The 24,618-nt window shown below is 48.0% G+C and overlaps 1 protein-coding gene and 1 long non-coding RNA gene across 7 annotated transcripts in view; one reads left to right on the forward strand and one right to left on the reverse strand.

Annotated features, from left to right (window-relative positions):
• The window catches only part of LOC125703259 (uncharacterized), a 31,592-nt gene extending 20,597 nt beyond the window's left edge, over positions 1-10,995 (reverse strand). The window contains exons 1-4 of one of the 4 annotated variants that reach the window (XR_007380811.1): positions 10,884-10,949; positions 3,458-3,613; positions 3,275-3,349; positions 1,965-2,032 (exon numbers count right to left, since the gene is read on the reverse strand). This is a non-coding gene — a long non-coding RNA (uncharacterized LOC125703259). Of the gene's footprint in view, positions 1-1,964; positions 2,033-3,274; positions 3,350-3,457; positions 3,614-10,883 lie in introns of all 4 variants that reach the window. The other 3 variants (XR_007380813.1, XR_007380812.1, XR_007380814.1) reach the window with 3 other exon arrangements.
• H6PD (hexose-6-phosphate dehydrogenase/glucose 1-dehydrogenase) lies at positions 10,607-23,183 on the forward strand. Of its 3 annotated transcripts, none has more exons than XM_048967469.1 (6): positions 10,607-11,501; positions 12,233-12,400; positions 14,031-14,687; positions 15,886-16,003; positions 17,574-17,843; positions 18,506-23,183. In XM_048967469.1, exons 3-6 carry the CDS (start codon positions 14,061-14,063, stop codon positions 19,861-19,863), a joined length of 2,373 nt encoding a protein of 790 aa, XP_048823426.1. In that variant the 5' UTR covers positions 10,607-11,501; positions 12,233-12,400; positions 14,031-14,060; the 3' UTR covers positions 19,864-23,183. The 3 variants fall into 3 exon arrangements, with proteins under 3 accessions (XP_048823426.1, XP_048823425.1, XP_048823424.1); XM_048967468.1 differs by having other exon boundaries at positions 10,607-11,098; XM_048967467.1 differs by having other exon boundaries at positions 10,607-12,400.
• Positions 23,184-24,618: the final 1,435 nt, after the last annotated feature.

The following is a 24,618-nucleotide window of genomic DNA, read 5'->3' on the forward strand; positions in this document are numbered from 1 at the left end:
CAGCGAGTTTTCTGCAGTGCCACATAATACCCAGGGAGCATATATTTAATTAGGGGGGCAGGGGAAAAGAAGCACATTATCTTGGAAACAAGCAGAATTTGTGAGCCTGTCATACATCCTGCTATTGCAGCACATCACATTTGACAAAGCACCACCAAGGGCAAGAGTTAAACTGTAGACGTACCCAAATATTTAAAGGATTCATGCCTTTTGCAGCGGAGCATCACACAGAATCCATGACCTTCTCCTCCAAAAATACATGCTGTCATTTGACCCAGTCTTTCTTAACTGTTTTGATACCAGGCATCAGAAATGGATAACAGACAAAATCACCATTTAAGCCCCACTCATTCAGCACGTGGTGGAGCAGACTGCCCGAGCTCTGTGCCAATGCTGGCCTTAACCAAGAAGAATTTGGTGCGGCAGATCTTTAAGCTCATGAACCCCAAAAGCAGGCACTGGTGATAATCCTCCTTACAAGTTATAAACCTAGCACTTGTTTCAAGACACCTTACACAGAAACCAACCAACCAGCAGTGGCAGCCAGGCAGCCCAAATGCTAGATCTCATTGTAGCATTAATAGCAGCCAGAAAAACAAACAAACTCCTTTCCAGAACAGAGATGGGCATTAAAGGAGGAAATCAGCCAAAAAAAAACAACAGTCTTTCACCAGATGCAGCACCATCTAGATTTCAGAAACACAATTTACACACTGACTCGGGCTTTTCAGTGCACTGACATGTTAAATTCATTCTTTCTGCATATTTATCGCAGTGGATAACCATGGGCATGGTACAGAAGTCTACGGTGGTACCAGAGGTGCTGTGAGCTCCTACTATGATTTAATGTGTACTGAAGATGCCTGAGGTGTGCAAAGCAAGACCTGCTGGGGCAGCATTGGATGCAACAGGACAGAGCATTGGGTACGTCCTCCTTCCTTCCTTCCCTCCCTCTCCCTGGCACTGAGTGTTGGCTCATCTTTTGCAACCTGTCCTCCCATTGCTCAGCACTGAGGGGTTCTTTGCCCTTAGTTTGCTTTCAGTAGAACATAATCAGTTGTACTTCACCTGAAGAGATCACCACAGGACGGCACTTCAGCATGTGCAAAATGCACAAGCCTCCATTCATCTCATTTTTGCCCTCTGTGATCATTCTGACTTTCTACACCTGGTACAGTCATCCTGTCAGGTTTTTAAGGAGTCCTTTCAAAACCATCTTGTGCTCACTTCTAGAGAGCTGAACTCCAGAGGAGGCAGCCATTTCCCTGGCAGTACCTTTTTGTGACTTCTAACGATTCTGATGAAGCCTGTTCTGTTCAATTTGAGAGCAGTTTCTTGTTTCTGCAACATGTTTTTGTTGTAAAGGCACAGACTGATACACTTTTATGCTAGTTGCCTTCACAGCACCCATATCTTGGAACACCCCATCACCTTCCTTAGCCCTCAGTGATTTACACCAAGCTCAGTTACTACAATTTTCCTCCCATCCCAGCAGTTAGAGCAGTTCTTCAAAAAGGCCAAACTCAGGCATTCAAATGGAGTCTCTTAACTCATTAATATGATGACGTAAGGAAAAGTAAGTAACAGCCTTAGCAATGAGACTTCTTGTCTCCGCATCACAACCAGTTTGAGGCTCTCTATCACTTTAGCTTTTCACTTACATCACACAAAGTTGAAGGTTTGCTCCTTGCGTTATCTGTGATTCCTTTTGCACCCTCAAGACAGAGGCCAGAGAGCTCTAATGGAAGCCCCACAAGTTTCATGGCACGTAACAAAGACTTTGCAGCTGGCAATGCCTCTACTATCCTCTACCATCAGCTTGCGCTGCACGACCTTGAGAAACGGAGCCATGAGGGTAACGCTTACCTTTCCTACAGATCTGCCTGACTTTTCCCTGTCCTTGTGCAAGTCTAAGATAAAAACCACCATAATTATAGATGTAATCAATATAAATACGCACTTACCACTCAAAACTGTAGACAACTGCCTCTGCCTCAGTGGGGCCAATGACACCCTTCCTGGTGGTGAAAGGCTAAAAAAGGGCAAGTTGAATACTTGATCATTTCAGGCACTGCTAATGTCATCCAGCAGCAACTCCACGGCAGCCCCAGGGACCTAAATGGGCAGTGCGGTAACAACCAGCTGCTCAGTAGCTTTCCCCCCCGACATGGGTACACAAAATGAAATCCCTATCTACAGGGATTTCAGCACAGCTCACTGCACTGCTATTTCAACAGAATCAGTAATTGCACAAACTGCATTTTTTCCCCCTTCCCCCATTAATTCATACAGCTACAAAGTCTGTGGGATTGGCAAGAAGGTACCTTGCAGTTAGCAGAGGTGGTTTTAAAATAGGGAAACGCGAGTTGCTGCCAAGCACCTCCACGTCCAAGTGAATTTTTATACTTTGCAGGTATAAACACACTCCTCACACCATTAGCAAATAGCACGAGGAATGCACATTTCTCCCAGAAACGCGAGTTATATTCCTGGAGCAAAAGGCTGCGCTAAGGCATTTCCAGGCTAAATTTAACTTTTGAAGGCTTTAATGCTCAGAGGGCACGAGACCACCCTGCCTGGATTCACACGCTGCCTTCTAAAGGCCGGATCAGCAGACGCGAGCGCACAAGGACACGGCAGAAGGGCGCCGGAGCCGCGGTGTGCGCCGGGCACTGCGGGACTCCCTCGGCCCGGTGCCGGGGCACGGGGAGGGCGGCCGGGGAGGCTGCGGAGCGAGGCTGGGGCGGCCGGCGGGGCTCTGCGGCGCGGGGGGAGCGCCGGCTCCGCCGCACCCTTAAAGCCGCAGGATCCTGCGGGCTCCCGTCTGCCCTCCGCCCCCCCGACCCCGATCCCGCCGCGCAGCCCCCGGCTGAGGGGTGACGGAGCGGAGAGGTGCGGGAAGGAGGGGGGTGCAGGAAGTTTCCTTTCGCGAAGTGCTGCATCAGCAGCGAGCCGGCGCGTCCTGATGCACTCCTGCAAAGGCGCTGCAGCTCAGCACGGGGCTCGGACTGCAGCACAACTGCACCAGCCCAGCGGCACTGAAATCCCACCACCTGACTGGAGCAGCCATGGGCAGAGAATGCAGAAACAGAGCTCCCGACGAGTAATTGCAGTGGGTTTGATTTGCTTTTTTTCTTATCGTTTTAAAGAGCAGATTAAATAATAATAATAATAATAATTTGTTGTGATTCAGCCTCCCTTGAATCGGTCCCAAGGAGAATTAAAAAGGTAGAATGGAAATGAAATGGATTAAGTTTAATTAGCAGTCACCCACCATAAGCTGGACTTGGTTTAATCTCATATCAATTATAAGAGAGGAGGAAGGATTTCCCTTTAAAATGCCTCCTTCCTAATAAAAAAAGGAAACAACAACAAAAATAAGCATGCAAAGGAAAGATCTTCCGCTAAACCAGGTTAGGAAACCCTCCTTCCCTCCCTCCAAAGTTGCCTCTCTTACCCCAAATCCACTGTGCAGAGCTCTGCTTTCTCAGAGATGAAGTGCTGTCTAGAGCAGCAAAAGTTGCAGACTGCTGCTCCTGCGAGGGAGGCAGGACCTGGCATAAGTAGTGCCAGACGGGTCCTCGCATTGAAGCGATGCCGGGGGAGCCCGGAGCTGCTCAGACAAGCAGAGAAAAAAAGGGGGGGGAGGGGGAGTTAAAAAGTCTTAAATCCCTGACACTGCAAGAACCCTGATCCTATAGGATCGTGTCTGAAAAGCAAGCTCTCGCTCTCTCTGTACAGCCCCATTTCCTGAGGAGGCAGAGACTCGAGCCGTTTGATTGCCTGCTGGGTTTCCTCACCTGGTGATGTTGTTCCTTGCAAGGGAAGAAATGAAAAGCGAGTCAGACATCTGCAGATGCCTCTCACGCGTGCTCTGCTCCCACCTAAGCCGTTCTGAATTTGGGGGGCAGGCTGGAACCCGTTCAGGAGCCAGCATGCCTCAGGCAGATAAAAGCTGCAAAGGTGCAGAGAGAACGCCCCAACTTTGCTCAGTAAGGACAGGATGTGAGAAAAAGAATGGAGGATTTGCCCTCCCTGTGGTATTGCCAACACAGGTCTTAACCAAATGAACATCTAGACAGAAGCTGCAGGTATTAGTGTTACATCTGAAAAGCTATCACAAAATTAATGAACATGCCAAGAAGCGCATGGCTTCCACAAACATCTGACTGGTCTCATTCTCCTCCTGAGACGTAAAGCAGAGCAAAACCTGATCCAAAGATGTACTGCAAAACACCCTAAGTGAGCTGAGGCCTAGGAAAGCCTCTTGCCCTGAGCAAATTTAATTCCTGCCCCTTACTGGATAGCAGGTTGCATCCATTTCTCTCTCAACTACTCCACTCATGAAGCCAGTGAAAGGGTACCTCTGATGGAGCCGGAAGAGCCCTGTTTTACAGTGGATTTACTGTTTTCATGGCTGAGAGGTGCAACGAATCACAGAGACAACACAAGCCAGTCCATTCTCCTTGTGTTGCCTGAATGGGAAAGTCAGCACTATAGCCCAGAGAAGAGGTTGCTGAAGGTCCCAGTTACTGGTGGTTTCTACTTCTGCTATTCCAGCTCCAGTGCTAAGCGTGACAAAGAAAACAACTCACGCTCAAGGTTATGGCAGGATATTGCCAGGGGACACAGCTGAACCAGGCAGCATTTGTAATATTTAAGTGCCCTGCAGTGAACGGGCCCTGGAACCAGTTGCAGAGTGACAGTTTTGAAACATGTTATTTTTTCATCCACATACTCCAATGCACCACAGCACAATGCCAAGTGTACACGAGGGTCAAACTAAATTTACTGCTGCCTTTTGGTACCACCACTGAAAGCTTTTGGATCAAGTTTTCAGATACGCTGATTAGCTTCATCCAAGAGCCCTGGTGCCAACTGAAAAACCTTTCCCTTCCTTTTCACCTTCATTGCTCTTCCATTTGGGGATTAGCTTTTGACTGGACCACCCAGCTGTTTCATAACCCAAATGCACAGGGTCCCTGTTTGTGCCAGGTAAGGTGCACTATGTGCAGACGGAGGTTTGCATCCAGCATGCAAAGCATCACTGACACATTGCTCAGGAGAGACCTAGCTTAGGATTCAGGGGACTGAGTCCTGGATCCACTTTTTACCACTATTGTATAAGTTCTTAATATATGCTTAATTCTCAGTAGTTTACAACAGAAGAGCAAAGAGAAAGCTGGATATTCAACTCAGTATTTGTAATTACTTACAACAATTACTTACTCACTACACTTTGCTAACAGTATTGTACTGCTGCAGTTATTGCATGGCAGAGCATGGAGGAGATACTCAGCATAAGGAAACCCACTTCCTCTGCAACCTTCAGAGACACTCAGAAGAAGGCTAAAACCAGCAGCCAGAAGAGTATCCCCTGAATATCAAAGCCTTTTGCTGAGATTTGACATATCACTGCCAAGGTTTGGAAACACGGCTCTATTTCAGTGTTTCACAATACTTCAAGGCCACTCACTCTTCAAACCAGCAACACATAGTTAATCTGTAGTGGATAAGATGAGCAAAAACACTGCTCTAATGAAACAAAGCTCCAATTGCAATACGCCAAAGAATGCACTGAGCAGCATACATCATCCCAACACTGCGCCAATTCACTGCTGCAACGCAGTCCATTAATAGCAACACAGTTATGCATCACAGTGCATTTCATTTTGTTATAGGAGGACAAAGATGTCACGATCAAGAAGGATTCTGTCGTTAAACTATGGACTTAATTTTAATGTTGCATTGAGCTAAGAGCACAGGGCTATCATTTAGACTTTGCTTTCCCATGCTGCTATCAGATAGCACAGAGAACCTTTGACTTTCCTCAGCTGTGTTCATGCAGCTCAGCTGTTCTGAGTGCAGCAGTGCTGGGCTGATCAGCATTTTGACATGCAGTGCAGCACAGCTCCATGCTGCATTGTGCCATCAGGTGCTGCCTGGGCCACTCTGTGTGTGAGACCATAAAGATGATTTCTAGTAAGTGTTTTGCCTCCATTAAATAGTTTCCAAAGCTTCCTGGACAGAAAAGTAACCATACTGCTATAGGAAGCCTGGTATGAGTCAATGAGAAATCAATGGAAGAGGGGACAAAGCGTTGCCCTCCAAACCAGGACCTGAAGATATGGAAAACAAAAGAGCAAAGATCTGCCTAGTTTAGGAAGCCTCCATTAATTTAAAGTTTTAATCTACCAGAAATGTACTGTCTATATATTACTCAACTTGTGATTATTACCTTAAATTTGAATCAATGTTGAATACTAGTTAGTAAAGAAACTGATTACCAGCACACTGATTCCCACTGCTGATTTTAGAAATTCATCAGCCAGTCAATATTTACTTTAGGTACCCTAATTCTAAATCCTAAGTACATCTGGGGACCTTCAGGTAGCCTCTGTGATTGCAGAACTCCCCACATTTTACAAACCAGGAAAAGCAATTTCTCTCACACCCAGCCCTGAAGTTCAGAGCACACCTGCACTGCTCAGTGGACACAGCATTGCCACAGCGCAGCCAGGCCTTTAGGAGCTCAGGAGCTGAGCACTGCAAAAGCTCTTGGACACAGCCTGACAGCAACACAGCAAATTACCTGCCTCGTGCTTCCTTCCAAAGTATATTAACCCATTGCAATATAGACTCAGAAACACTGATCAGTCTGGGAGCCACATGTGAAGCCTTCCGCTACTGAAAGCTCTTGGTGAAGCTGCTCCATTTCCTCAGTCCTCACAGAAAAGAGGAAGCTAATATTCCCCTACATTACAATGAGCAAAAACATTTAGTTTCACAAATTCCAAGCCCCCTTCCTAGCCCAACTCAGCCCCAAACCAAATGGGAGACTGGAGGCAGTTTGTTTCAGAGCAGAAATATCTGGGGAAGGTGCCAGCACTTTATCTTTCATCTGATGACCAAGCTGATGAGAGAATCACTTTGGTAGAACAGAGAGCAGGCACAGCTGAATTGATCACTTCTGTTCCAATTCGGTTCGAGCACGTGGTGAAGATGAGCTCTCCTCTCACCCCCCAGCTCCTGTTCCCTCCTTGCTGCTGGGAAGCGCTCACGCTGCAGTTGCATCCTGGCTGCTGAGGGATGCAGACCGCATCCTTGCTGCGGCAGTGCTGCATTGCTGCTGAAGGACTCGCCTGGCGTCTGTGACAGAAGCTTACAGCAGGGCATTAAGTTATGTTTTATTCCCATGGCTGCCTGAGGACAGCAGCAGAGAGGTAATTGCATTAGCTAGTAATGCCATTTACTCAAGCCTCCCAGCAAGCCAGCTGCATTAAGACACTTTGCTGCTCCACTCAGGTGGCACACCTGCGAGCCACTCGCTGGCCGTGATCTCTGCAGCTTAAAAGCCCCAGTTTAAAAAAAAAAAAGAGAGCAGACAAGCAATAGAACCAGAAGCTTTCAGTATTACTCTAATACTCTTTCACCTTGGAGTGTCTCAGCTTTACTTTGATGATAAGCTCTTTAGGAGCCAAGCTACCCAGGCAGAACCAGAGCAACCGGGTGTTGGGAACAGCACCTGTCCTCACTGCAACAGGCTGCTGTGTGCAGCACTGGGTCAGCCCTCCAGCCTCCCAGCATAGCTTTAATTACTGTCCCTAAGCTTTTTCTTAAAATGGAATTTGGGGATTTCCCTCTTTCATGATATTTTAGGCTTCCAGGGAGGATGTTTAACCATGCACTGCAGACCCAGAACTCATTAAGTACTGCAGCCACTGACCTGACCCTGGAGCCATAACAAAACCCCCTTTTCTTACTCTTTCCTACACCAGTAGGAGCCAGGGGACTGCTGTTATGACTTTCATCTTAGCACAGGCTGGCTTTCCAGAAGCCACTAGCTAGTTTAACTTTATTTTCTAATAAGAACCCAGCTGCTATACAGCTGTTCTTTATTGCTTCACAGCAGCAGTTAACAGCCTTACTCAAAGTCATACAAGCTTGCTAGGCCAGGCCTTCAGAGCTTTCCTAAGCCTTAATGTGCTCAGCCCCAGACCAGGCTGCAGCAGCATGACCAAGCAGGGCTCTTAGCTTAGGGAGCAGCACATAAGAAGCCTTGCAGAATCAAAAATCTGCAGAGATTATTCAGTCGTTAGCTGTAAGTCAGTAGTAGCAGGTGCCTTCACAGAGCAATAGCTTTTAAGTATATTTCTAGGCTGCATCATCACAAGCATGCCTTACCTCTCTAAGAGGTACAAACCCCCTCCTAGCCAAAGTTCAGCACTCTGCATCCCAAAACTAGCTTGGGAGAACAGCACAGAAAGGCAACTTGGTCCTACTACACTCAACTCCCATTTTACATTGCTTTTCCTATTCCCAATCTTTAAAAAAAGAACAAAAAAACACCAGTTGCAGTTGCTTTGCTCAAACACAGCCTTTACCTATAGCACATAAGAATTTCCCAAACTGATAAGCCAGGCTTATCAAGTTACTGCTTCCTACTCCAAAACACCTCCTCTCAAGACCAAACAGAACCTCTTCCTACAGCACCTTTATTTGCTTGTAGCTCCTTAATAGCCTGTTCCTTGCTAACAAACCTTTATTCCTTTATTGGCATCACGTGTGTCAGCTGTCACACCGGCCCTACTTCCCTTAAAGGAACATGCAGCTGAGCATGCCTGAAAAGACACTGACAAAAGCATGCTTTCTTCTTGACAAAAGTACATTCTGATCCAAACCATCATCCAGATAAAATCTTCCTTGCCCCAAATTATGAGATGTTAGAGCTCCTTAATGAAAAAGCTGAGATATTTTTAACGTAGTCAAAAAACCTATTTTATCTTGACCTTCAGCTCAGAAATAGCTGCACCATTTTTTTTACAGACTTAAAAAAAAAAAAAAGAAAGAAAAAAAAAATTGCATAAAGCAGAGCCCCCACATGCAGTTCCTTCTTCATGGCATAGTCGCTAGCTGGAGACTCAGCAGAAAATGTTAAACAACTGTCGCTGCTCCCAACTTCCAGCTCTATCTGTAATAATAGCAGGCTCAAGTGAGCAGGGCCTCAGCTGTTCGTCCCATTCAGTGTGGCATGCAGCAGGGACATGTGCACCTCAATCATTTCTGCTCGAGTAGATGGCAGAAGCCATTTTTTCTTCCAGGGCACAAAGCAGGCCGTAACAGGGCCTCCCATTTCCTACGCCTGCTGCACCAGACTCAGATTAGCCACTGCAAGCCATGCAGTGTTGTCAGCAGGTCATTAATGGGTTAAACACACAGCAATGGGATATAGCATGGCTCCCTTAAGCTTCTTGCTAAGCATGCTGTGTAGTAACATCTACATGTGCTTAGGGGAGATCTCTGGTGCAAGACTTTTGTCCAGCTGGCTCTTTCAGATGTGTTATTTATCCCCTCCCCAAGTTGTATTGGTTAAATTTCATCACTTGAGCTTTGCTTGTGATCCACCCTCTGCTGGGTTTCAGAAATAAAGCCACTGCTGAAGGCATTCTACCCAGCCCAAAGCTGCACCGGTAACACAGGAAGAGTCACAAAGCAATGTGCAGTGTGAATGAAGCAGGGCAGACTGCTGTCTCCTTCATCCCTAATTTGGACCTGCATCCTGCAGACAAACCTTGCTGCTGACAATCACCGGCACCTTCACAGTACCACAAAGGGCATTTATGGAATTGGGCACACATGTAAAAGGAGAGGTGAGCCTCCAGAACAGGACAGTAGAGAAGGTTATGACATCAGGAAGTTACACTGTCAATATAATTCAGTTATATCACAAACACAAGCTGGTGTCACCTGTAATGAGAGCCCTGGTGCAGCACTGACTCCAATGCTGGCAGTCCCTGAGTCTGATTGCAGCCCGCTTGGGTCTGAGCAGACAGCAGCTGTGCAGGCTACTGTATGCTTATGGAATTTTCATCCAGGAAAGTGAAACTTACGGCATTGTTCACCCAAGTGAATTAGAAGACAGCAGCTGAGTTCCGGAGAAAGCTTTGCATTGCAGCAGGACATTCCTCAGGAGCGTTCTGCTCTATGCATTCCTGCTCGTTGGGGCAGTTTCATTTCTGTCTCTTTTCACTCCACCTTTCCCAAACCTGATGTGTCCAAAAGCACTGTCAGGCTTGCACTGCAACATACCCCAGGACGTGCCTCCTTTGTTTAGAAAATATGAGACCAGTGCTGTGGGTGCACACATGGTTAGAAGGTGGTATGCTGCAGTCACAATAATTTCAGAACACAGAGCAATGCAAGTTCTGCAGGTAAACATAGGCGTTCAAAGATGTGGCTATATATACAGATAGGCAGGAAGTTGAAACAGAAGAAAACAGCTATGTTTTCCCTTGTTTCGAGATGCTCCTAGCCTCAGTAAAGGCCTTGTTCTCACGGTGCATTAGGAACTTCTCCAGCCTCAGTGGGAGAGCCCGCAGCCCTGCCTGTCCCGAGATTCCCTCCCTCCCGACCGTTACAACCATCGACAGCGGCCGCCAACCACAAACTCTCGGAGCGCAGGGAGGAGCGCGGGGCGGGGCTTTGTGCCGGGCCCGCCCGCAGCCTCCGCTCCGCCACCGCGCCCCGCTGGCCAACCGTGGGTGGGCGGGAGGTGAGTGGGGCGCCGCGGGGCGGGAGGGGAGGTGATGGGATAAAATGAGTTGAGATGGAGGGGTTCGGCTCCTAGCGGGGCTTCTCCCGGAGCGGGCGGCGTTCCCGTGCGGGGGGTGGCGGCATCCCTGCTTCGTGTGCGGGCTGGGCCGGGCATCCCGGAACCGGCGGGACCCCCAGGACGGTCGGTGCGGAGGGAGGCGGAGGGCAGCCCCTAGAGCAGCTTCCCGCAGCATCCTCCGTGCTTTTGGGTTCGGCTCACGCACCGATGCTCCGTGCTCAGCCCGTGTCCTTACCCCGCCGGTGCTCCGCCCGTCCCCTCCGCTCCGTACCTGTCGCTCCTTCCTGCGTCTCCGGAAAGCTGAGGCCGGGCGGTGGCAGCTCGCACTGCGGGGTCGGCCCCGATGACCGGGAGATCCGGGGCAGCCGAGCGGCGGTTCGTGCGCTGGGCCCGAGCTCCGCGTTGCGCTGCGATGGGGCACGGCACCGCGCTGAGCTCGGCCGGGCGCTGCCGTGTCTCAGCCTGCCCGTAACGGGAGCCTCCACGGTAAGCCGCTGACCTTTGCAGGAGCTGGCGGTGTCGCTCCCGCTCCTGCCCGCACACGCAGGAGGGCAGCGCTCTTCTGCTTCTCGGAGCATCTCAGTAATTCATGCGTTACACGTGCACGGCCTTGCGGGCCGGGCCACGCCGTGCATCTGTTAATTGCTTTTTAAAGTGGGGATGCAGCAGTAGCAAACAAGATCCCTTCCCTTTTACCAAACAGTGGGGTAATGTGCGAGATTTAAAATGAGCTGCTGTCAAATCAGGGCTATCACAGCTGTGCAGGTCGGTGCCCTGAGGCACGCTGCCCCATTAAACCCTCTGTGCTTTGCAGGGATGGGGACCAGGCACTTTTTCCCTGCAACCTGATTGAGTAACTTGGTCCTGTTTGGTTGAGAAATTCGTAAAGGTTATTGCTTTTTAATGTGAATTCTGGTGATTATTTGATACAAGAGCAGTAAACAAACAGCCCTGTATTTACTGTGCTGCTTTTGGGCCGTGTAGCAGTGTTTTGCAATTGGGAGTGTTGTGAAACTGGTTTTGAGTTGGCTTGGAAATGCCATGTGACTGCGTGGCTGAATCTGCCAGCAAGCTCTGTGGCTAATTCTCTTGTTTCTTTGGTGATGTGGAAAAGTATGACCCACCCAAGCCTTTCCCTCCCATGCGGGTGGCTGCACCTCGGCTGTGTTCTGTGCAGTGGGCAGCATGGGCCTGGAGCAAAGGTTGTTAAGAAAGTGTAACTATTATCCTATTGCACTGGGGAACTTTGTCATCTACATTGTAACCCCCTAGTGGGTAAAAGAAAAACAAACTTCTGCTTCAACGTGATAATTATTTCTAGTGCAGGCAAAAGCTTCAGAGCCACACATCTGCCTCTGTGCAGTTGCCACCACTGTTTGCTGGATTTAAGTGTATGTGTGGAGATTAGAGGAAGGAGCAAGAGAGGGGAGGCAGTCACAACAGAGGAGTTGCACTATGGAGCTTTCCAGGGAAAGCAGAGGAGTCACGAATTGCCACAAGTTGCCTGCATTTTGCCCACTCAAAAACAGCAGATGTGGATGGGTTGAGAGCTGGAATGTTGCTCTGTGAGTTTGGTCATTTTTTCTTTGCTGGAATTGAGCCTTTCCTTGCATTTATCAGAAGGGGAACAAGCTGCCTTATCTTGCTTGCAAAATCCTGCTCACCTGACCATTGACCGTTGAGTCTGCAGCCACAGGAGGAGAGAGATCTGCAATTGGGGCTGTGAGGAAGATGAGTTTCCAGCTGCTTTTGCCAGTCCATCTTTTGTAAAGCTCCTCTGTTGCTCAGGTGAGTCTGCTGGGTAGAGAAAAATGAGATTTATGAAGACCAGTTCAAGCTAAGGGTGGGGAGAGATGTTCAGAAGTTTTGTTTGTTATTCTCTAGCTGACTTAGCTCCTATGTTGCTTTGTGATGGAATAGTGATTTATGTGGGAGTTTTCTAGTGGGCGAACCAGTCAGAACTAGGACAGCATCTGTGGTTCATCCCCTTTCCATTCATGAGGAGTAAGGACCAGGCCTTTTTCTCCAGTTAGGAAACAACAGTCCTAAGTAGGTCTGGGCAGGTAGAAGCTAAGAGCTTCTGTTTGTACAGCTGTAATAGAGCCAGTGAAGTGTTTTCAGGCGTGCTATGAATGTTTTTGTCTGAGGATATGCTTTTCTGTCTCCCCTTGCCCACAGAAGGATAAGAACATTGCATTCATTCTTTTACCTAAGACCATTTTCCAGTTGTACTTTCATGAAGCTGCCATTTCAAAATGATGTAATCATACCAGTGCAAAGCTCAGTGAGACTACAGCTGCACCAGAATAGAGCCATCTACATTTTCCTTATGCTATCAAAAAATGGCTGTTAAAGGTCTTTCCTACCTGCATCCATGCTATGTGGGTGTATTTTCCTACACAGGTAGTTAAATGGTCTGAACTATTGACCAGAACTAATACTTGTAATGAGAACAGAGGTTGGTATATTCACTTACTTCAGGATTTTTGTGATCACAGGTCTTTGCCCCGTTTCTAAGTGTAACAACTGGGTGCGTCATTTCTCTTAAAAGAGCTTTATTTTGAATTAGAGAAACAAGACTAAATAAGAACAAGTAAAGGGTTTTTTTGGCCAGGGAGACCGGCTGTTACCGGCTCAGGAATGAGTGGGTGCCCACATGCTCTTCTCTGACAGAAAGCTGCACTTGGCAGAACACAAACCCAGCATTGTTTCCTGGCTGCATACACAACTGTCATGAGACAGCATCTAGACTGGCTCATGTCTAGACTCCGTTTTAAGGACTAAACTGCTTCTTCCCGTGTTGTTTTACTGGACCATTTGTCTCCCAGTAGCTTGTTGGAACCTAATTCAGCTGTGTTCATGAGAGTGGTGGTCCACATGAGTCGTGGAAGTGCAGTGCATTAAAGGAGAGCCTGTGAGCTGAACCTGCCAGTGGTCGTGCTTGTCTCTGAGCTGCTATGACAATATTGACATGAAGCAGTGCCAACAAAGCATAATGCCACTTGAGCAAAGTCCTAAACAGGATGTTGCTGAAAGCAGCAGCCTGAGTTTGCTAGCACGTAGGTTCATTTGTAGCCGGGTCTGAAATCTGCATTAGATTGGATTTCAGTTTCACAGTCTGAAGACGTTGATATCCCCTCATTAACTGAGCCTTGGAAGCAACTCTTGTGCTACTGAAAGATCTTAGGCACGGACTGATTTTCACTTCTTGGTATGCACAAGGAGACTGCAGTCTTTCCAAGAGCTCCATTTCCTGCTGTGATTCAAATTGTGGAGGGGGAAAGAATTGTGGTTGGGTGGGGGATCCAGGCAGAAGTCCTGGCTTTTGAGCCATGGAAGAAGAGGCACTTTACATTGTGTTTTACAGTGTTATAACATGGATTGACTGATTTTTCTTCTTTAATCCTGTTCTCTGTAGTGTTCCTGAGCCTGCCTCCCCTCTCCCAAGATGCTGAGAAGAGTCCTGTGTACCATGTTGCTCATGGGAGCCTTGCCATCGCTGGCTGAGGAGTCTCAGGGCCACATCTCCGTGGTCTTGCTGGGAGCCACAGGGGATTTAGCCAAGAAGTATTTGTGGCAGGGTCTGTTCCAGCTCTACATAGATCAAGTGAGCAGTGGCCACAGCTTCACCTTCCATGGGGCTGCGCTGACAGATCTGGAGCCGGGGCAGAAGCTGATGTTTGATGTGCTGAAGAAGCTCACCTGTCCCCCAGATGAATCTCCCAACAGGTGTGCTGTGCTCAAGGACCAATTCCTGAAGCTGAGCCAATACCACCAGCTGAAAACTGCCGAAAACTACACTGCACTGAACAGAGAGATTGAGTTGCTGCTTCACCAGGAGGGGCTGAAGGAGGCCGGAAGGATCTTCTACTTCTCAGTACCACCATTTGCCTACACAGAGATTGCCCGCCACATCAACATCAGCTGCAGGCCGCCTCCAGGTGCCTGGCTGCGTGTGGTGCTGGAGAAACCTTTTGGCCATGACCTGGAATCAGCCCAGCAGATGGCTGCAGAGCTGACGAGCTTCTTCAGGGAGGAGGAAATGTACCGGGTGGACCATTACCTTGGCAAACAGGTAAGAAGTGTGCAATGCTCAGCCCCCTCCAAGGCTGAGGGTGGCTGGGAGAGTGCATCAGCCCTGCATCTGATGGGAGTGATGGCCCCTCTCAAATTCAGGCAGTGTCACTGAATGTGCTCCCAAGATCCATTGGTTTATGTTGCTCCATACAGTTTATGCCCTGTAGTGTGTTGCTGTCTGTCCCCTCACACAGCAGAGGAAATGTGCAGATGAGCTTTTTTCCAATTGTGATGAAGGTTCCCTCTCTAGTGGGAAGCCGGGGTGTAGGGTTAAACTGTGTGTGTGCATGAGGGAGAGGTGCAGAATTCATCTGGTCTTCTCAGCAAGGTCAGGGCTTTGGTTTTGCTGAGTAAGCCCTTTCCCTCTCACAGTTCTTCCATCTCACTGCACAGGCCCTTTGCTAGCCGTGGCTTCTAGAAGCAGTTTTTAATTTGATATGGTATGAAGCTGATGGGATGTTAGCTTTGTGAGATGACTGGAAGGCTTCATCATGTCCTGTGCTCCAGGCAGGGCGCAGGGTCTGCCTGCTGCAAGGATGGCTCAGGATGTGCAGCACTGCATTGTCCCAGAGGAGATGCATCCAAGGACATGCCATCCTTGTTTTAGAGAAATGTAATAGCACATTTTGAAAGTAGCTTGCTCCAGCCGTGGCTCTGCGACCAGATTATAATCAGAAAGGTGCATGAACAAATATAAGGAGACCACCTCTGCTAAGAGGGTTTTTGTTTTGATTTGGTTTTGTTGTTGATTCTTTTTTCTTTTTTTTTTTTTTTTCCTCCTTTTTTACTGTTTTTTTCTCCAAGGTGGCTTTAGTGTTGTAAGCACCTGATCTGATGTATTTCACCTCTCTGGAGCTGTATGTTAGTCCAGGATGGTCTGACTCAGCCCTTTGTCTTTTTAGGGATATTAACTGAGAGCCTTGTAGCTTGCTTTTCAGCCTTTTTCACATGAAACCTCAGAATGCTTCAGCAAAACCTTTAATGTACAGTCAGTAGAGTGTTCTACTATGTGTTGTAGTAGGGCTAGGGTAGGGTAACTGTGTACCATCACAGGCTCTTGATGATTTTTCCTTACTCTCACTCTCTCTGCTGTGTGGCCCTCTAGAGCTGGCCTCATCCTAGTGCTGAACGGGGCAGTGAGGAGGAAATAGAGATGTGATAAGTTTTTGTTGGATCTTTCATGTTTCTTTTTGCAGGCTGTAGCTCATATCTTGCCTTTTCGAGATCAGAACCGCCAGTTTCTGGATCCAATTTGGAACCGACATCATGTGGAGAGAGTGGAGATCGTCTTGAAGGAGGTTGTGGATGCTAAAGGTTTGTGGAGCAAGTGTGCAAAGCTAGGGTAGCTAGGTGAGAGTGAGAACCAGCAGGCTTATTAATTATGTGAAAGTGCTCCCTGAGGCAGTGCTGGTGCAGAAACAAAAGTGCAGGTGCTGCTCCCTGGAAATGGAGAGAGACTGTCTTATACTTTCTGTGCTTGGGACTGAATCACCTTCCAAGAAAAGATTCCCATTGGAATTCGACTGCAGGTCAGTAGAAGCTTCACCTTTTTTCTGCTATGGAGTTTTGGAGGAATTTCAGGGAGCTTTCTGCAGTTCAGGGATCTTAGATGTCAGTAAGAAGCCTTGCGTTTGGAATTGATGCAATCTAAAACCTCCTCTGTTTAGTGATGCGATAATCTGGCTATTTTATTGGCAATCTTTTTTTGTTCCTGTCCTGTTAGTTATCAAGCTGGTACAGAGTATTTGTTTGTGGTATTCTTTGGAAGATGCTCTTGTATCTCTTGCTTGGGCATTGCTCAAACTGGCTTGTCAGTACCCAGGTCATCCTGGTTTTGTCTGCCTCTTTCATTTTCTCTGGATACTAAGAGCCTTGCAGGGAGAAAAATTGAAGCCCAGAGTTGCTAGCATGGATATCCTGCTGAAGGACATGGCTGCAATCTCCCTGCAGTCCTGCAGCATCTGCTTTGCAGTACTCAGCATAAAGCAATGGGGAAGGACTGCCACCCGCAGCAGTTCTTGGGATGTCAGGTGCCCTCAGTTCTGCAACATCAGGGTTGCTTTTCCACTCCCCAACCACCTCTTCTACCTTCCTCCCTCCTTCTCACCCCCAGCAACCACAGCCTCAATTAATGCGACTTTACCAGGCTCTGCAGAATGTTTGGTTTGGCAGCCTAGACCTCAGCTGGGACCTGATTTTAGGAGAGGGAAGCACTGCAGAGAGGTTTGGGGAGAACAGTGCTGTGTGTGAGTAGTCCCAGCTACTCCCTGTGCCCTCCCCTCTCTGAAAAACATTGTCATTTTTCCTTTGACGTCTTCTTTCCTCTGTGTGGCTTCAGCTGCAGCCTGGCTCCTGGCAAATCTGCAGCATTGATTACACTAATGAATGTATCTTTGGATTAGAGCAAGGGAGATAAAAGTATCAATCAATAGGGGAAGCCTATGGCCATGATGTAGTCTGCAGTGTGCAGCCTGCTACTGAAGGATTACAGAAAGGTATCTGCTTGAGTCATGTTTGTTAAAAGTACATTGTCTGTCTTCCCCTGAATGAGCAGTCAAGCAAGGGAGAAGCAGAGCTTTGTGCACAAAATTTTGTCTCTCAAGGGCATGGCTCAGCCAGAGCCTCCTGAGGACAGAAAATCAGGGGAAAAGAGGCAGAGAAGAGTGCTGCTCTTTCTGCCAGGGTGAAATCTTCATTTTGGTAGCAGGGGCATTTCAGAAACCCGTCTGAAGGGAAAGGAGAGGCTTGATAGGCTCATGGTAACTTTTAGATCAGAAGGAGAGCAGCGCAAACCAGTTTTGGTCTTCTGGGCACGCATAGCACAAGGCAGGGCTGCAGAACACTCAGTTCATTTATCAGTATCTTACCTCCTCACTGTCCTCAGGCCGCACCAGTTTCTATGAGCAGTATGGCGTCATCCGGGATGTGCTGCAGAACCACCTCACTGAGGCCCTGATGTTCCTGACCATGGAGCTCCCAGGCAACCTGAGCAAGGCTGAAGAAGTCTTGCAGTACAAGCTGCAGGCCCTGCAGTCCTTGCGAGGCCTGGAGAAACAGAGTGTTGTGCTGGGTCAGTATCAGGCGTATGCCAGCCATGTACAGGAGGAGCTGCAGAAGGGGCAGAACTATGTCAGCACAACACCAACCTTTGCAGGTGAGTTTTTTCTTCTGGGTTCTGGAGAGGAGGAGTACTCTAGAGCCAAGGGGAGCAGGAGATGAGAATCCTTACTCCATGACACTGGACCTCACAGCTGACATGGGGGTAACTCCAGGCATCCACAAACATGGTATCTTGGACCTGTAAAAACATAGAACTGTTGTCATTTTTGTTAATGAATACTGCTACAAATGGGAAGCACTGCATAAGAGCAAAGTACCTTTATTCTTGCTAAGGTCTGTGTGTTATTTTTAGACGTGGCCTGCAAACTTCTTTGCTTTCTTACAGAGTTGCTCTCTACATTTGAAGGATAAAGCATTAGGAATTCTTTGGTAGACCACCAGGCCACCTCTAGCTGTGCTGTGTTTTCTTAACATCAAAGGTTTTGTCTGAACGATATTCATGCTTAGAAATACCTTTCCTTCAAGGCAAAAAGGGGTTGAGCAAGTAGGATGCTTGGGAGGGAGCACAGAGGTACCTGGAGAGCAGTTAATCCTGTGCTGTTGTTAAAGAGCTAAATGTGGAGCAAGAGGCACGGTGAATGCCAGGGTTTCTGGGAGGTAAGGAAGGAGAGTGGCTAGATGACAGCTCCTCACAAATCTGCTTGCTGTTTAGGTGTCAAGTTGAATTTGGTAGCTGAGATCACTGTGTCATTTCAGGTGTGCTTGTCCACAGTGACAGCCTGCGTTGGGAAGGGGTTCCTTTCCTCCTTACTTCTGGAAAAGCTCTGGATGAACGGGTAGGTTATGTCCGAGTTCTCTTCAAGAACCGGGCCTACTGCACACAGAGTGAGGCTTTGAGGGATGCAGGGCACAGCCAGTGTAAACCCAAGCAGATTGTGTTCTACATTGGACATGGTGTGCTCAACACCCCAGCAGTGCTGGTGAGCAGGAACCTTTTCAGGCCCATCATGCCAAAAAGCAGTTGGAGAGAAGTTGTAGGGCAGCCTGACCTGCACATCTTTGGACAGCTACTGTCTGATTACTACGTGTACAGACCTGTGAAAGAGAGAGATGCGTATTCTGTCCTCATCTCCAACATCTACCATGGCAGGAAAGACTTCTTCATAACCACTGAGAACTTGCTGGCCTCCTGGGCATTCTGGACACCGTTGCTGAACAGCATTTCCCACCAGGCCCCGCGTCTCTACCCTGGTGGAGTGGAGAACCAGCAGTTCTTAGACTTTGAAATGGTGAGTGGGGAACTGACCTTCACAGTGGCAGAGCCAGTGGAATTGCTGAACCCCAGTGGGCCGATGCCAAGTGATTACAAGACGATCCAGTCCAAATTTCGAAAAAGCCCCTTGGTCTCAGCATGGTCCGAGGCGTTGATTTCCCAGCTGGCTTCTGATGTCGAGAAGGCAGCAAGCAGAGCCGTGGCACGCTCTGGGCAATTCCACCTGGCCCTCTCGGGCGGCTCAAGCCCGGTGGCCCTATTCCAACGGCTGGCAAGGCACCATTATGACTTCCCGTGGAGGCACACCCACCTCTGGCTGGTGGATGAGCGTTGCGTCCCACTCACCGACCCAGAGTCCAACTTCTTCAGCTTGCACAACCACCTCCTGCAGAACATCAGAGTTCCCTACTTCAATGTCCACCCCATGCCCGTGCACCTGCACCAGCGGCTCTGTGTGGAAGAGGATGGAGGCACAGAGCTGTACGCCAAGGAGATTGTAGCCCTGGTGGCCAATGCCAGCTTTGACCTGGTGCTGCTGGGGGTGGGCACTGATGGCCATACTGCCTCGCTGTTCCCCCACTCTGAAAATGGTTTGGAAGGGGCTCAGGCTGTGGTACTGACGGAGAGCCCTGTCAAACCTCACCAGAGGATGAGCCTCAGTCTGCCCCTTATCAACAAGGCCCAACAGGTGTTTGTCCTAGTTATGGGGAAGGGCAAACATGACATCACCACGCAGATCAGCAGGGTGGGCCATGAGCCAAGAAAATGGCCTATCTCAGGTGTCAGCCCCAGCTCAGGACAGCTGGTGTGGTACGTGGATTATGAAGCTCTGCTTGGATGATGTTCCTAGTGTCCCTTCTCCATGGTTGTCCTGGCTCTTACAGCCTGGATTTTCCTACACAGTGCCCATGTTTTTCTGTTGCCAGCAGCAGTTTCTGACAGAGTGCTGTCACCTTCTGGGAAATTGGTGGCCTGCAGTGCCTGTGGCATTTGAGCTCAGCTCAGTGTGCAGAGCTAAGCAAGAGCCAAGAGCCCAGTGCAGCATTGCTGGCTCTGCCAGGACTGAACCGTGACTTTGGACACATTACCTCACCTTGAAGTGCCTCAGTTCTCTCCTCTCAGGCTTTTGGTTATTAATACTGAGCTACCTCGCAGACACAATGGAGACTTATTAAATTAAATACCTGCCAGAAACTTCCTTTTATATTCTCAGGTTTGAAGATGGATGTGGTAATGACATGTCTGTCTTCTGCTCAGCTTTGTCTGGGACACTGGTGTGGCCTCAGCAAAATAGGTCTCACGTGCACATGAGTTTGTTGTCTTATTCATGCAGCCCATCATGATGTCAGCCAGCACAGACGAGGGCTGGGCTCTCCTGCAGCTTTCATGGCATGTGTCCCCTAAATGCTGACACCAGTTTGTGAGCTCTCTGTAGTTCTGGGTCTTCGCCAGTTGCCAAGCAGCAGGGGCTGAGTCTATATGCAGTAATTTGCTGCTTTCCTTAAGTGGGTAGCTGGTACCATGGGGGATGGTGAAGGAAACCACACTGCTTTTTAGGCTGTTAGAGTAATGGGGACAGGATGAGGAACATGGCAGTTTGCAAAGCTGTTATTTCCCTGTAGCACAATAATTATTAAGGGAAAACCTTGGTGTTCAGAATAGTCATTTGTGTTTGGCCAACAAAGGAGTGGTGTTTTCCGTATCCATCTTCTGTGTTTGTCTCATTCTCTAAAACATTTTTTGTCTGTCCTCAGAATTGAAGCTTTAAAGACCATCCACGTGTCCCTCGTTACATCGTGCATTAAGGTAGTTACATGTTTGGGGATGGGGGTGGTGGGATTTCAGCTCCAGGACACTGACTTAGAATGGCAGGGAATTTTCTGCACGCATCCACTTTTAGTCATGGTGTCTGATGTTTGGGTGGTCCTGTGTGGAGCCACGAGTTAGACTTGATGATTCTTACGGGTTCCTTCCAACTTGGGGTATTCTGGATGGAGGTGACGGGGCTGGGGGTGATGCAGGGACCCCAGTGCTGACATGAAATGGCACCTGGACTCCAGGAAGCAGCAGTGAGTTGTGTGGCGTGGGGCTGTGCCACCCTTCACAGCCCTGTAGCCTCCTAGGGAAAGTGGGATCCTCAGTAGTTGCGCCTGGAATTTGGTGACCCTTCACAGACCTGCAGTTCCACAGGATGTGGAAGGAAGGAGACTTTGTTTGATGCAGCTGGATGATAGGCATTGGCCTCAAATCCTTCCCTGCATTGGGGCATCTGCTGAATCCGGGTAATGAGGATGCAAATTAGGCTGCAAATAATTGCTGTGTTCTGGCAGCACACGGAACAGTTTGAATGGCTCGTGCTCCCAGGTTCTCAAGTCCTTGCTTTTCTTTCTGCTCATCTTAATGCAGAAATCAGAATTCTTATCCTCTGCTAATTGTGCAGATAAAAGAGTACTGAGCAAACTCCAGAAAGCCTGTTAATGGTCAGCAGTGCCTAGGCAAACAGGGCCAGGGAGAATCACAGAATCACAGAATTGTAGGGGTTGGAAGGGACCTCCAGAGATCATCGAGTCCAACCCCCCTAACATGAGAACATGAGCTGGCAGAAACTGTGGGCTGCAGGAAGAGGCCAAATGCTCGGGGAATGGCTGTGGTTTCTGGCAGCCCCCTCCCAAGCCTGCAGATGGTGCTGAAAAATGGCATTTTGTGTACTGCAGCTGACTAAGCAGAGCTGAGCTGTCCCGATGCACATCACTTGGCTCTTGCATGGGAAAGGATAGGACTTCTGGTGCAGCTGTATCATCTGCAGAAGAAAGATGAGTGCCTTACCTGGCCTGCTCTAACACCTGGGATGGTTGGTTATCCCTCTATTCTGTGTGTGCTCATCAGTACATTTGCTGCTGCCTGTTTTGTGGTTTCAGCTGGCTTAACTACCAGCAGAAACACAAAAGGGTGAGAATAAATTGCAGGGAAAGAGAATAGCATAGAAATGCAGGAGGAAGGCAAGCACTGCAGGCACCTTGGTGCAAGTGAAGTCTGGAATCAGAGAAGTTAACTGGAACAAGTAGATGAGTGCTAGCAAACACTGGCTCTAAAATATACCACAGTGGCTGAAACAGCTGTGCGGAGGAAGATGTGTTAGGTCTGGTATGTCCATAAATTTAAATGTCATTTTCCTTCTTTAAACAAAAGTAGCCATGTGAACTTGAATCTAGTTCTTGTGTGCTTGGGGTGATGGAACAAGTTATAATGAAAAATGGACCTATGTGAGAATAAATATATTGTTACAATGGCAGAATCTATTCCTGCTTTACAAATGACTGGCATTTGCGTTTTCTTGTTTCTGCACATTCTTTTATAACATTTGGCTGGTACCTTTCAAAATAAACACTGATCTTTATTTTTAGAGGGGTTTATTTGCACTTCTATGTAGTGTTGTCATCACTGCCAGCCCAAGAGCAGCTGCTCTTCAGAGCTGCAGATAGGGATCATTTGGGAAGGCCCCAATGGGTCACCCTGAAATTCATCCTGATCTTATAAGAATCCATTAGAAACTTGTGTGTGTTTTCCTCAGTGAGCGTAGCTGCTGGGGTTGCACTGTATATATATTTTTTCCACAGACATTCCTTATAAGCTCTTTAATACTATCATTTGCCAAATGAGAAATAAATATTTTGCAATGTATAACGTTTGTGACTGGCAAGAGAGACCGTGGATGGGAAGAAGGGCAGAACCAGCAACGAATGTGATGGAGGAGAATGGTAGAAATCCGCTGGGCTGTAGGCCAAGGAGCAGCGCTATTTTTATTTAGTGAAAGCTATTAAAGGGAGGCTGCACCTTCCTGAGGGATTGTGTGTTAACCTTTCTTTGCAGAAGCAAATCCATGGAGTAACTGCTTAGAGTCTGTCTCTAAGTGAATATTGATAACAATTCCTTTTTTTTTAATGACAAATGGTTTCTTCATTGCATTCCTGTGATTTGGTGGTGTGATATTTACTGTTTTACAGAAAACTAACACTGGAATTCATTTTTTCTCACTGTAACTTTTATAACTCAAGCTGTAAAATCTTATTTTCCCATGAGTAAATTTTATGTCTCCTTTCATGTTGTGTCATGAATAGAGATTTATATTTATAAAAAAAATAAATATTTTTTTAGCATTAATGTCTTTTAAGTTCTTTCAAAGCTTGACAGTCGTCTTGATTTATTCCCTTGCGTGCCCCAATCCTGTTGGTGATTAAAGCTCTCCTTAGGTGTTAAAGCTCTCCTTGTGCAAAGAGGACATTTTCGAATGTTCTGCAGTTTAAAAACAGGAGTCTTCATTATTTGCTTTTACTGGCCAAGTCTTTTTTTTTTGTGTGTGTGTGTCTGTATGATCTGAACAAGGCCAGGGCTTTTCAGAACAGGAGCAATTGAGGCTGTTTCAAGGTGAGAAGATGGACCCAGCACCAGGACATGAAACGCCCAGTCCTGCTGGTGCCTGAGGTAAGTCTCCAGCTGGCAGTTCTGCCCTGCTGTGGTTCTGGTACTCTCCAGTGCTGTTAATAGTGCTGAATTATCTGGGCAGCCCTTCTGTTTGGAGATGATGTCCAGGTGAGGAGGCCTAGTGCTCATGCTGTGGGGCCTGGACAATGTTTTCTTACCCAGGTCAGAAATACTTTAATTCTAGTTTAGAGAGAGTTTGATTCTAGTTCAGAAGTCAGTGCACATCACTGCAGGGAGATGCTTTGAGCAGTTACAGCATCACTGAATCCTCCCCACACGCAGTGAGCAGAGGCAGGTGGTAAGAGCAGCAAGGCCTCCAGTGTCTTAATTATTTTGAAAACCAATTTTGTGATGCTGTTCTTGACTTCTCCTTCAGCCATAGCTAAGGGCAGCCCTCAGTAGGGTCTGTGCCTCCAGCCTCATTGCTTTCCTTAGCAGAGATTTGGTTTATGGCTTCCTTTCCACCAAACAGATGACCTTAAAAGGGGAAATAAGGGAGATGGTGGAGATAGAAAACAAGATCTCAGGACAATCTGCTTTGTGAGATGTCTGTGGGCAGCGCGACTCGATGCCGCTCCCTGCAGATGCTGCCGCGCTGTGCTGTAGCAATGCAGCACCAGGCTCTTCTGTGAGCATCCCTGCAGGCTGTGCCCAGCCGTGCCCGCACTGCTCCCTGCAGCAGCACCACAGTCTCTGTTTGACAGATTGCTCTACTGAGAAGAATTTCCCACGTTAACTGTGTCCTGATGGTGCTCTGAGTAGACATCGCCTCATTTTTTCCTTAAACAGGGCTCCCTTTTTGTAGGCATCTCTACCCACAGAACAATTTGGGTCTTGTGTGAGCGGTGTTTGGCTCTGAGCAGCGTTGCTGAAATGAGACCTTGTGCACAAAGACAAACAGTCAAGGAGGTTATTTTCTGTAGATCCCTGCCTATTTTTAGCAGGGTTTGGACATTTTTTTTGCATGCTTCTTTTCTTACATTGGGTGTATTTTATGAGCTGACACAGTACCTTGTGTGCCTGAAGACTTGGAGAAACTCCCCTTTGCTGCCTGCAGAAAGGAAGAGGATTGTGTCTTTGGATGATCTGTGGGGTACTGAAGCTGCAGTGGGCA

Source organism: Lagopus muta, chromosome 21, assembly GCF_023343835.1.
Source record: "Lagopus muta isolate bLagMut1 chromosome 21, bLagMut1 primary, whole genome shotgun sequence".
Lineage (NCBI taxonomy): Eukaryota > Metazoa > Chordata > Aves > Galliformes > Phasianidae > Lagopus > Lagopus muta.

Bases quoted from the DNA above. Each gene is read 5' to 3' on its own strand.
- H6PD (XM_048967467.1), top strand. From the start codon at position 14,061: ATGCTGAGAAGAGTCCTGTGTACCATGTTGCTCATGGGAGCCTTGCCA. The intron at 14,688-15,885 runs GTAAGAAGTGTG...TTCTTTTTGCAG, and splicing joins ACCATTACCTTGGCAAACAG to GCTGTAGCTCATATCTTGCC. The intron at 17,844-18,505 runs GTGAGTTTTTTC...GTGTCATTTCAG, and splicing joins CACAACACCAACCTTTGCAG to GTGTGCTTGTCCACAGTGAC.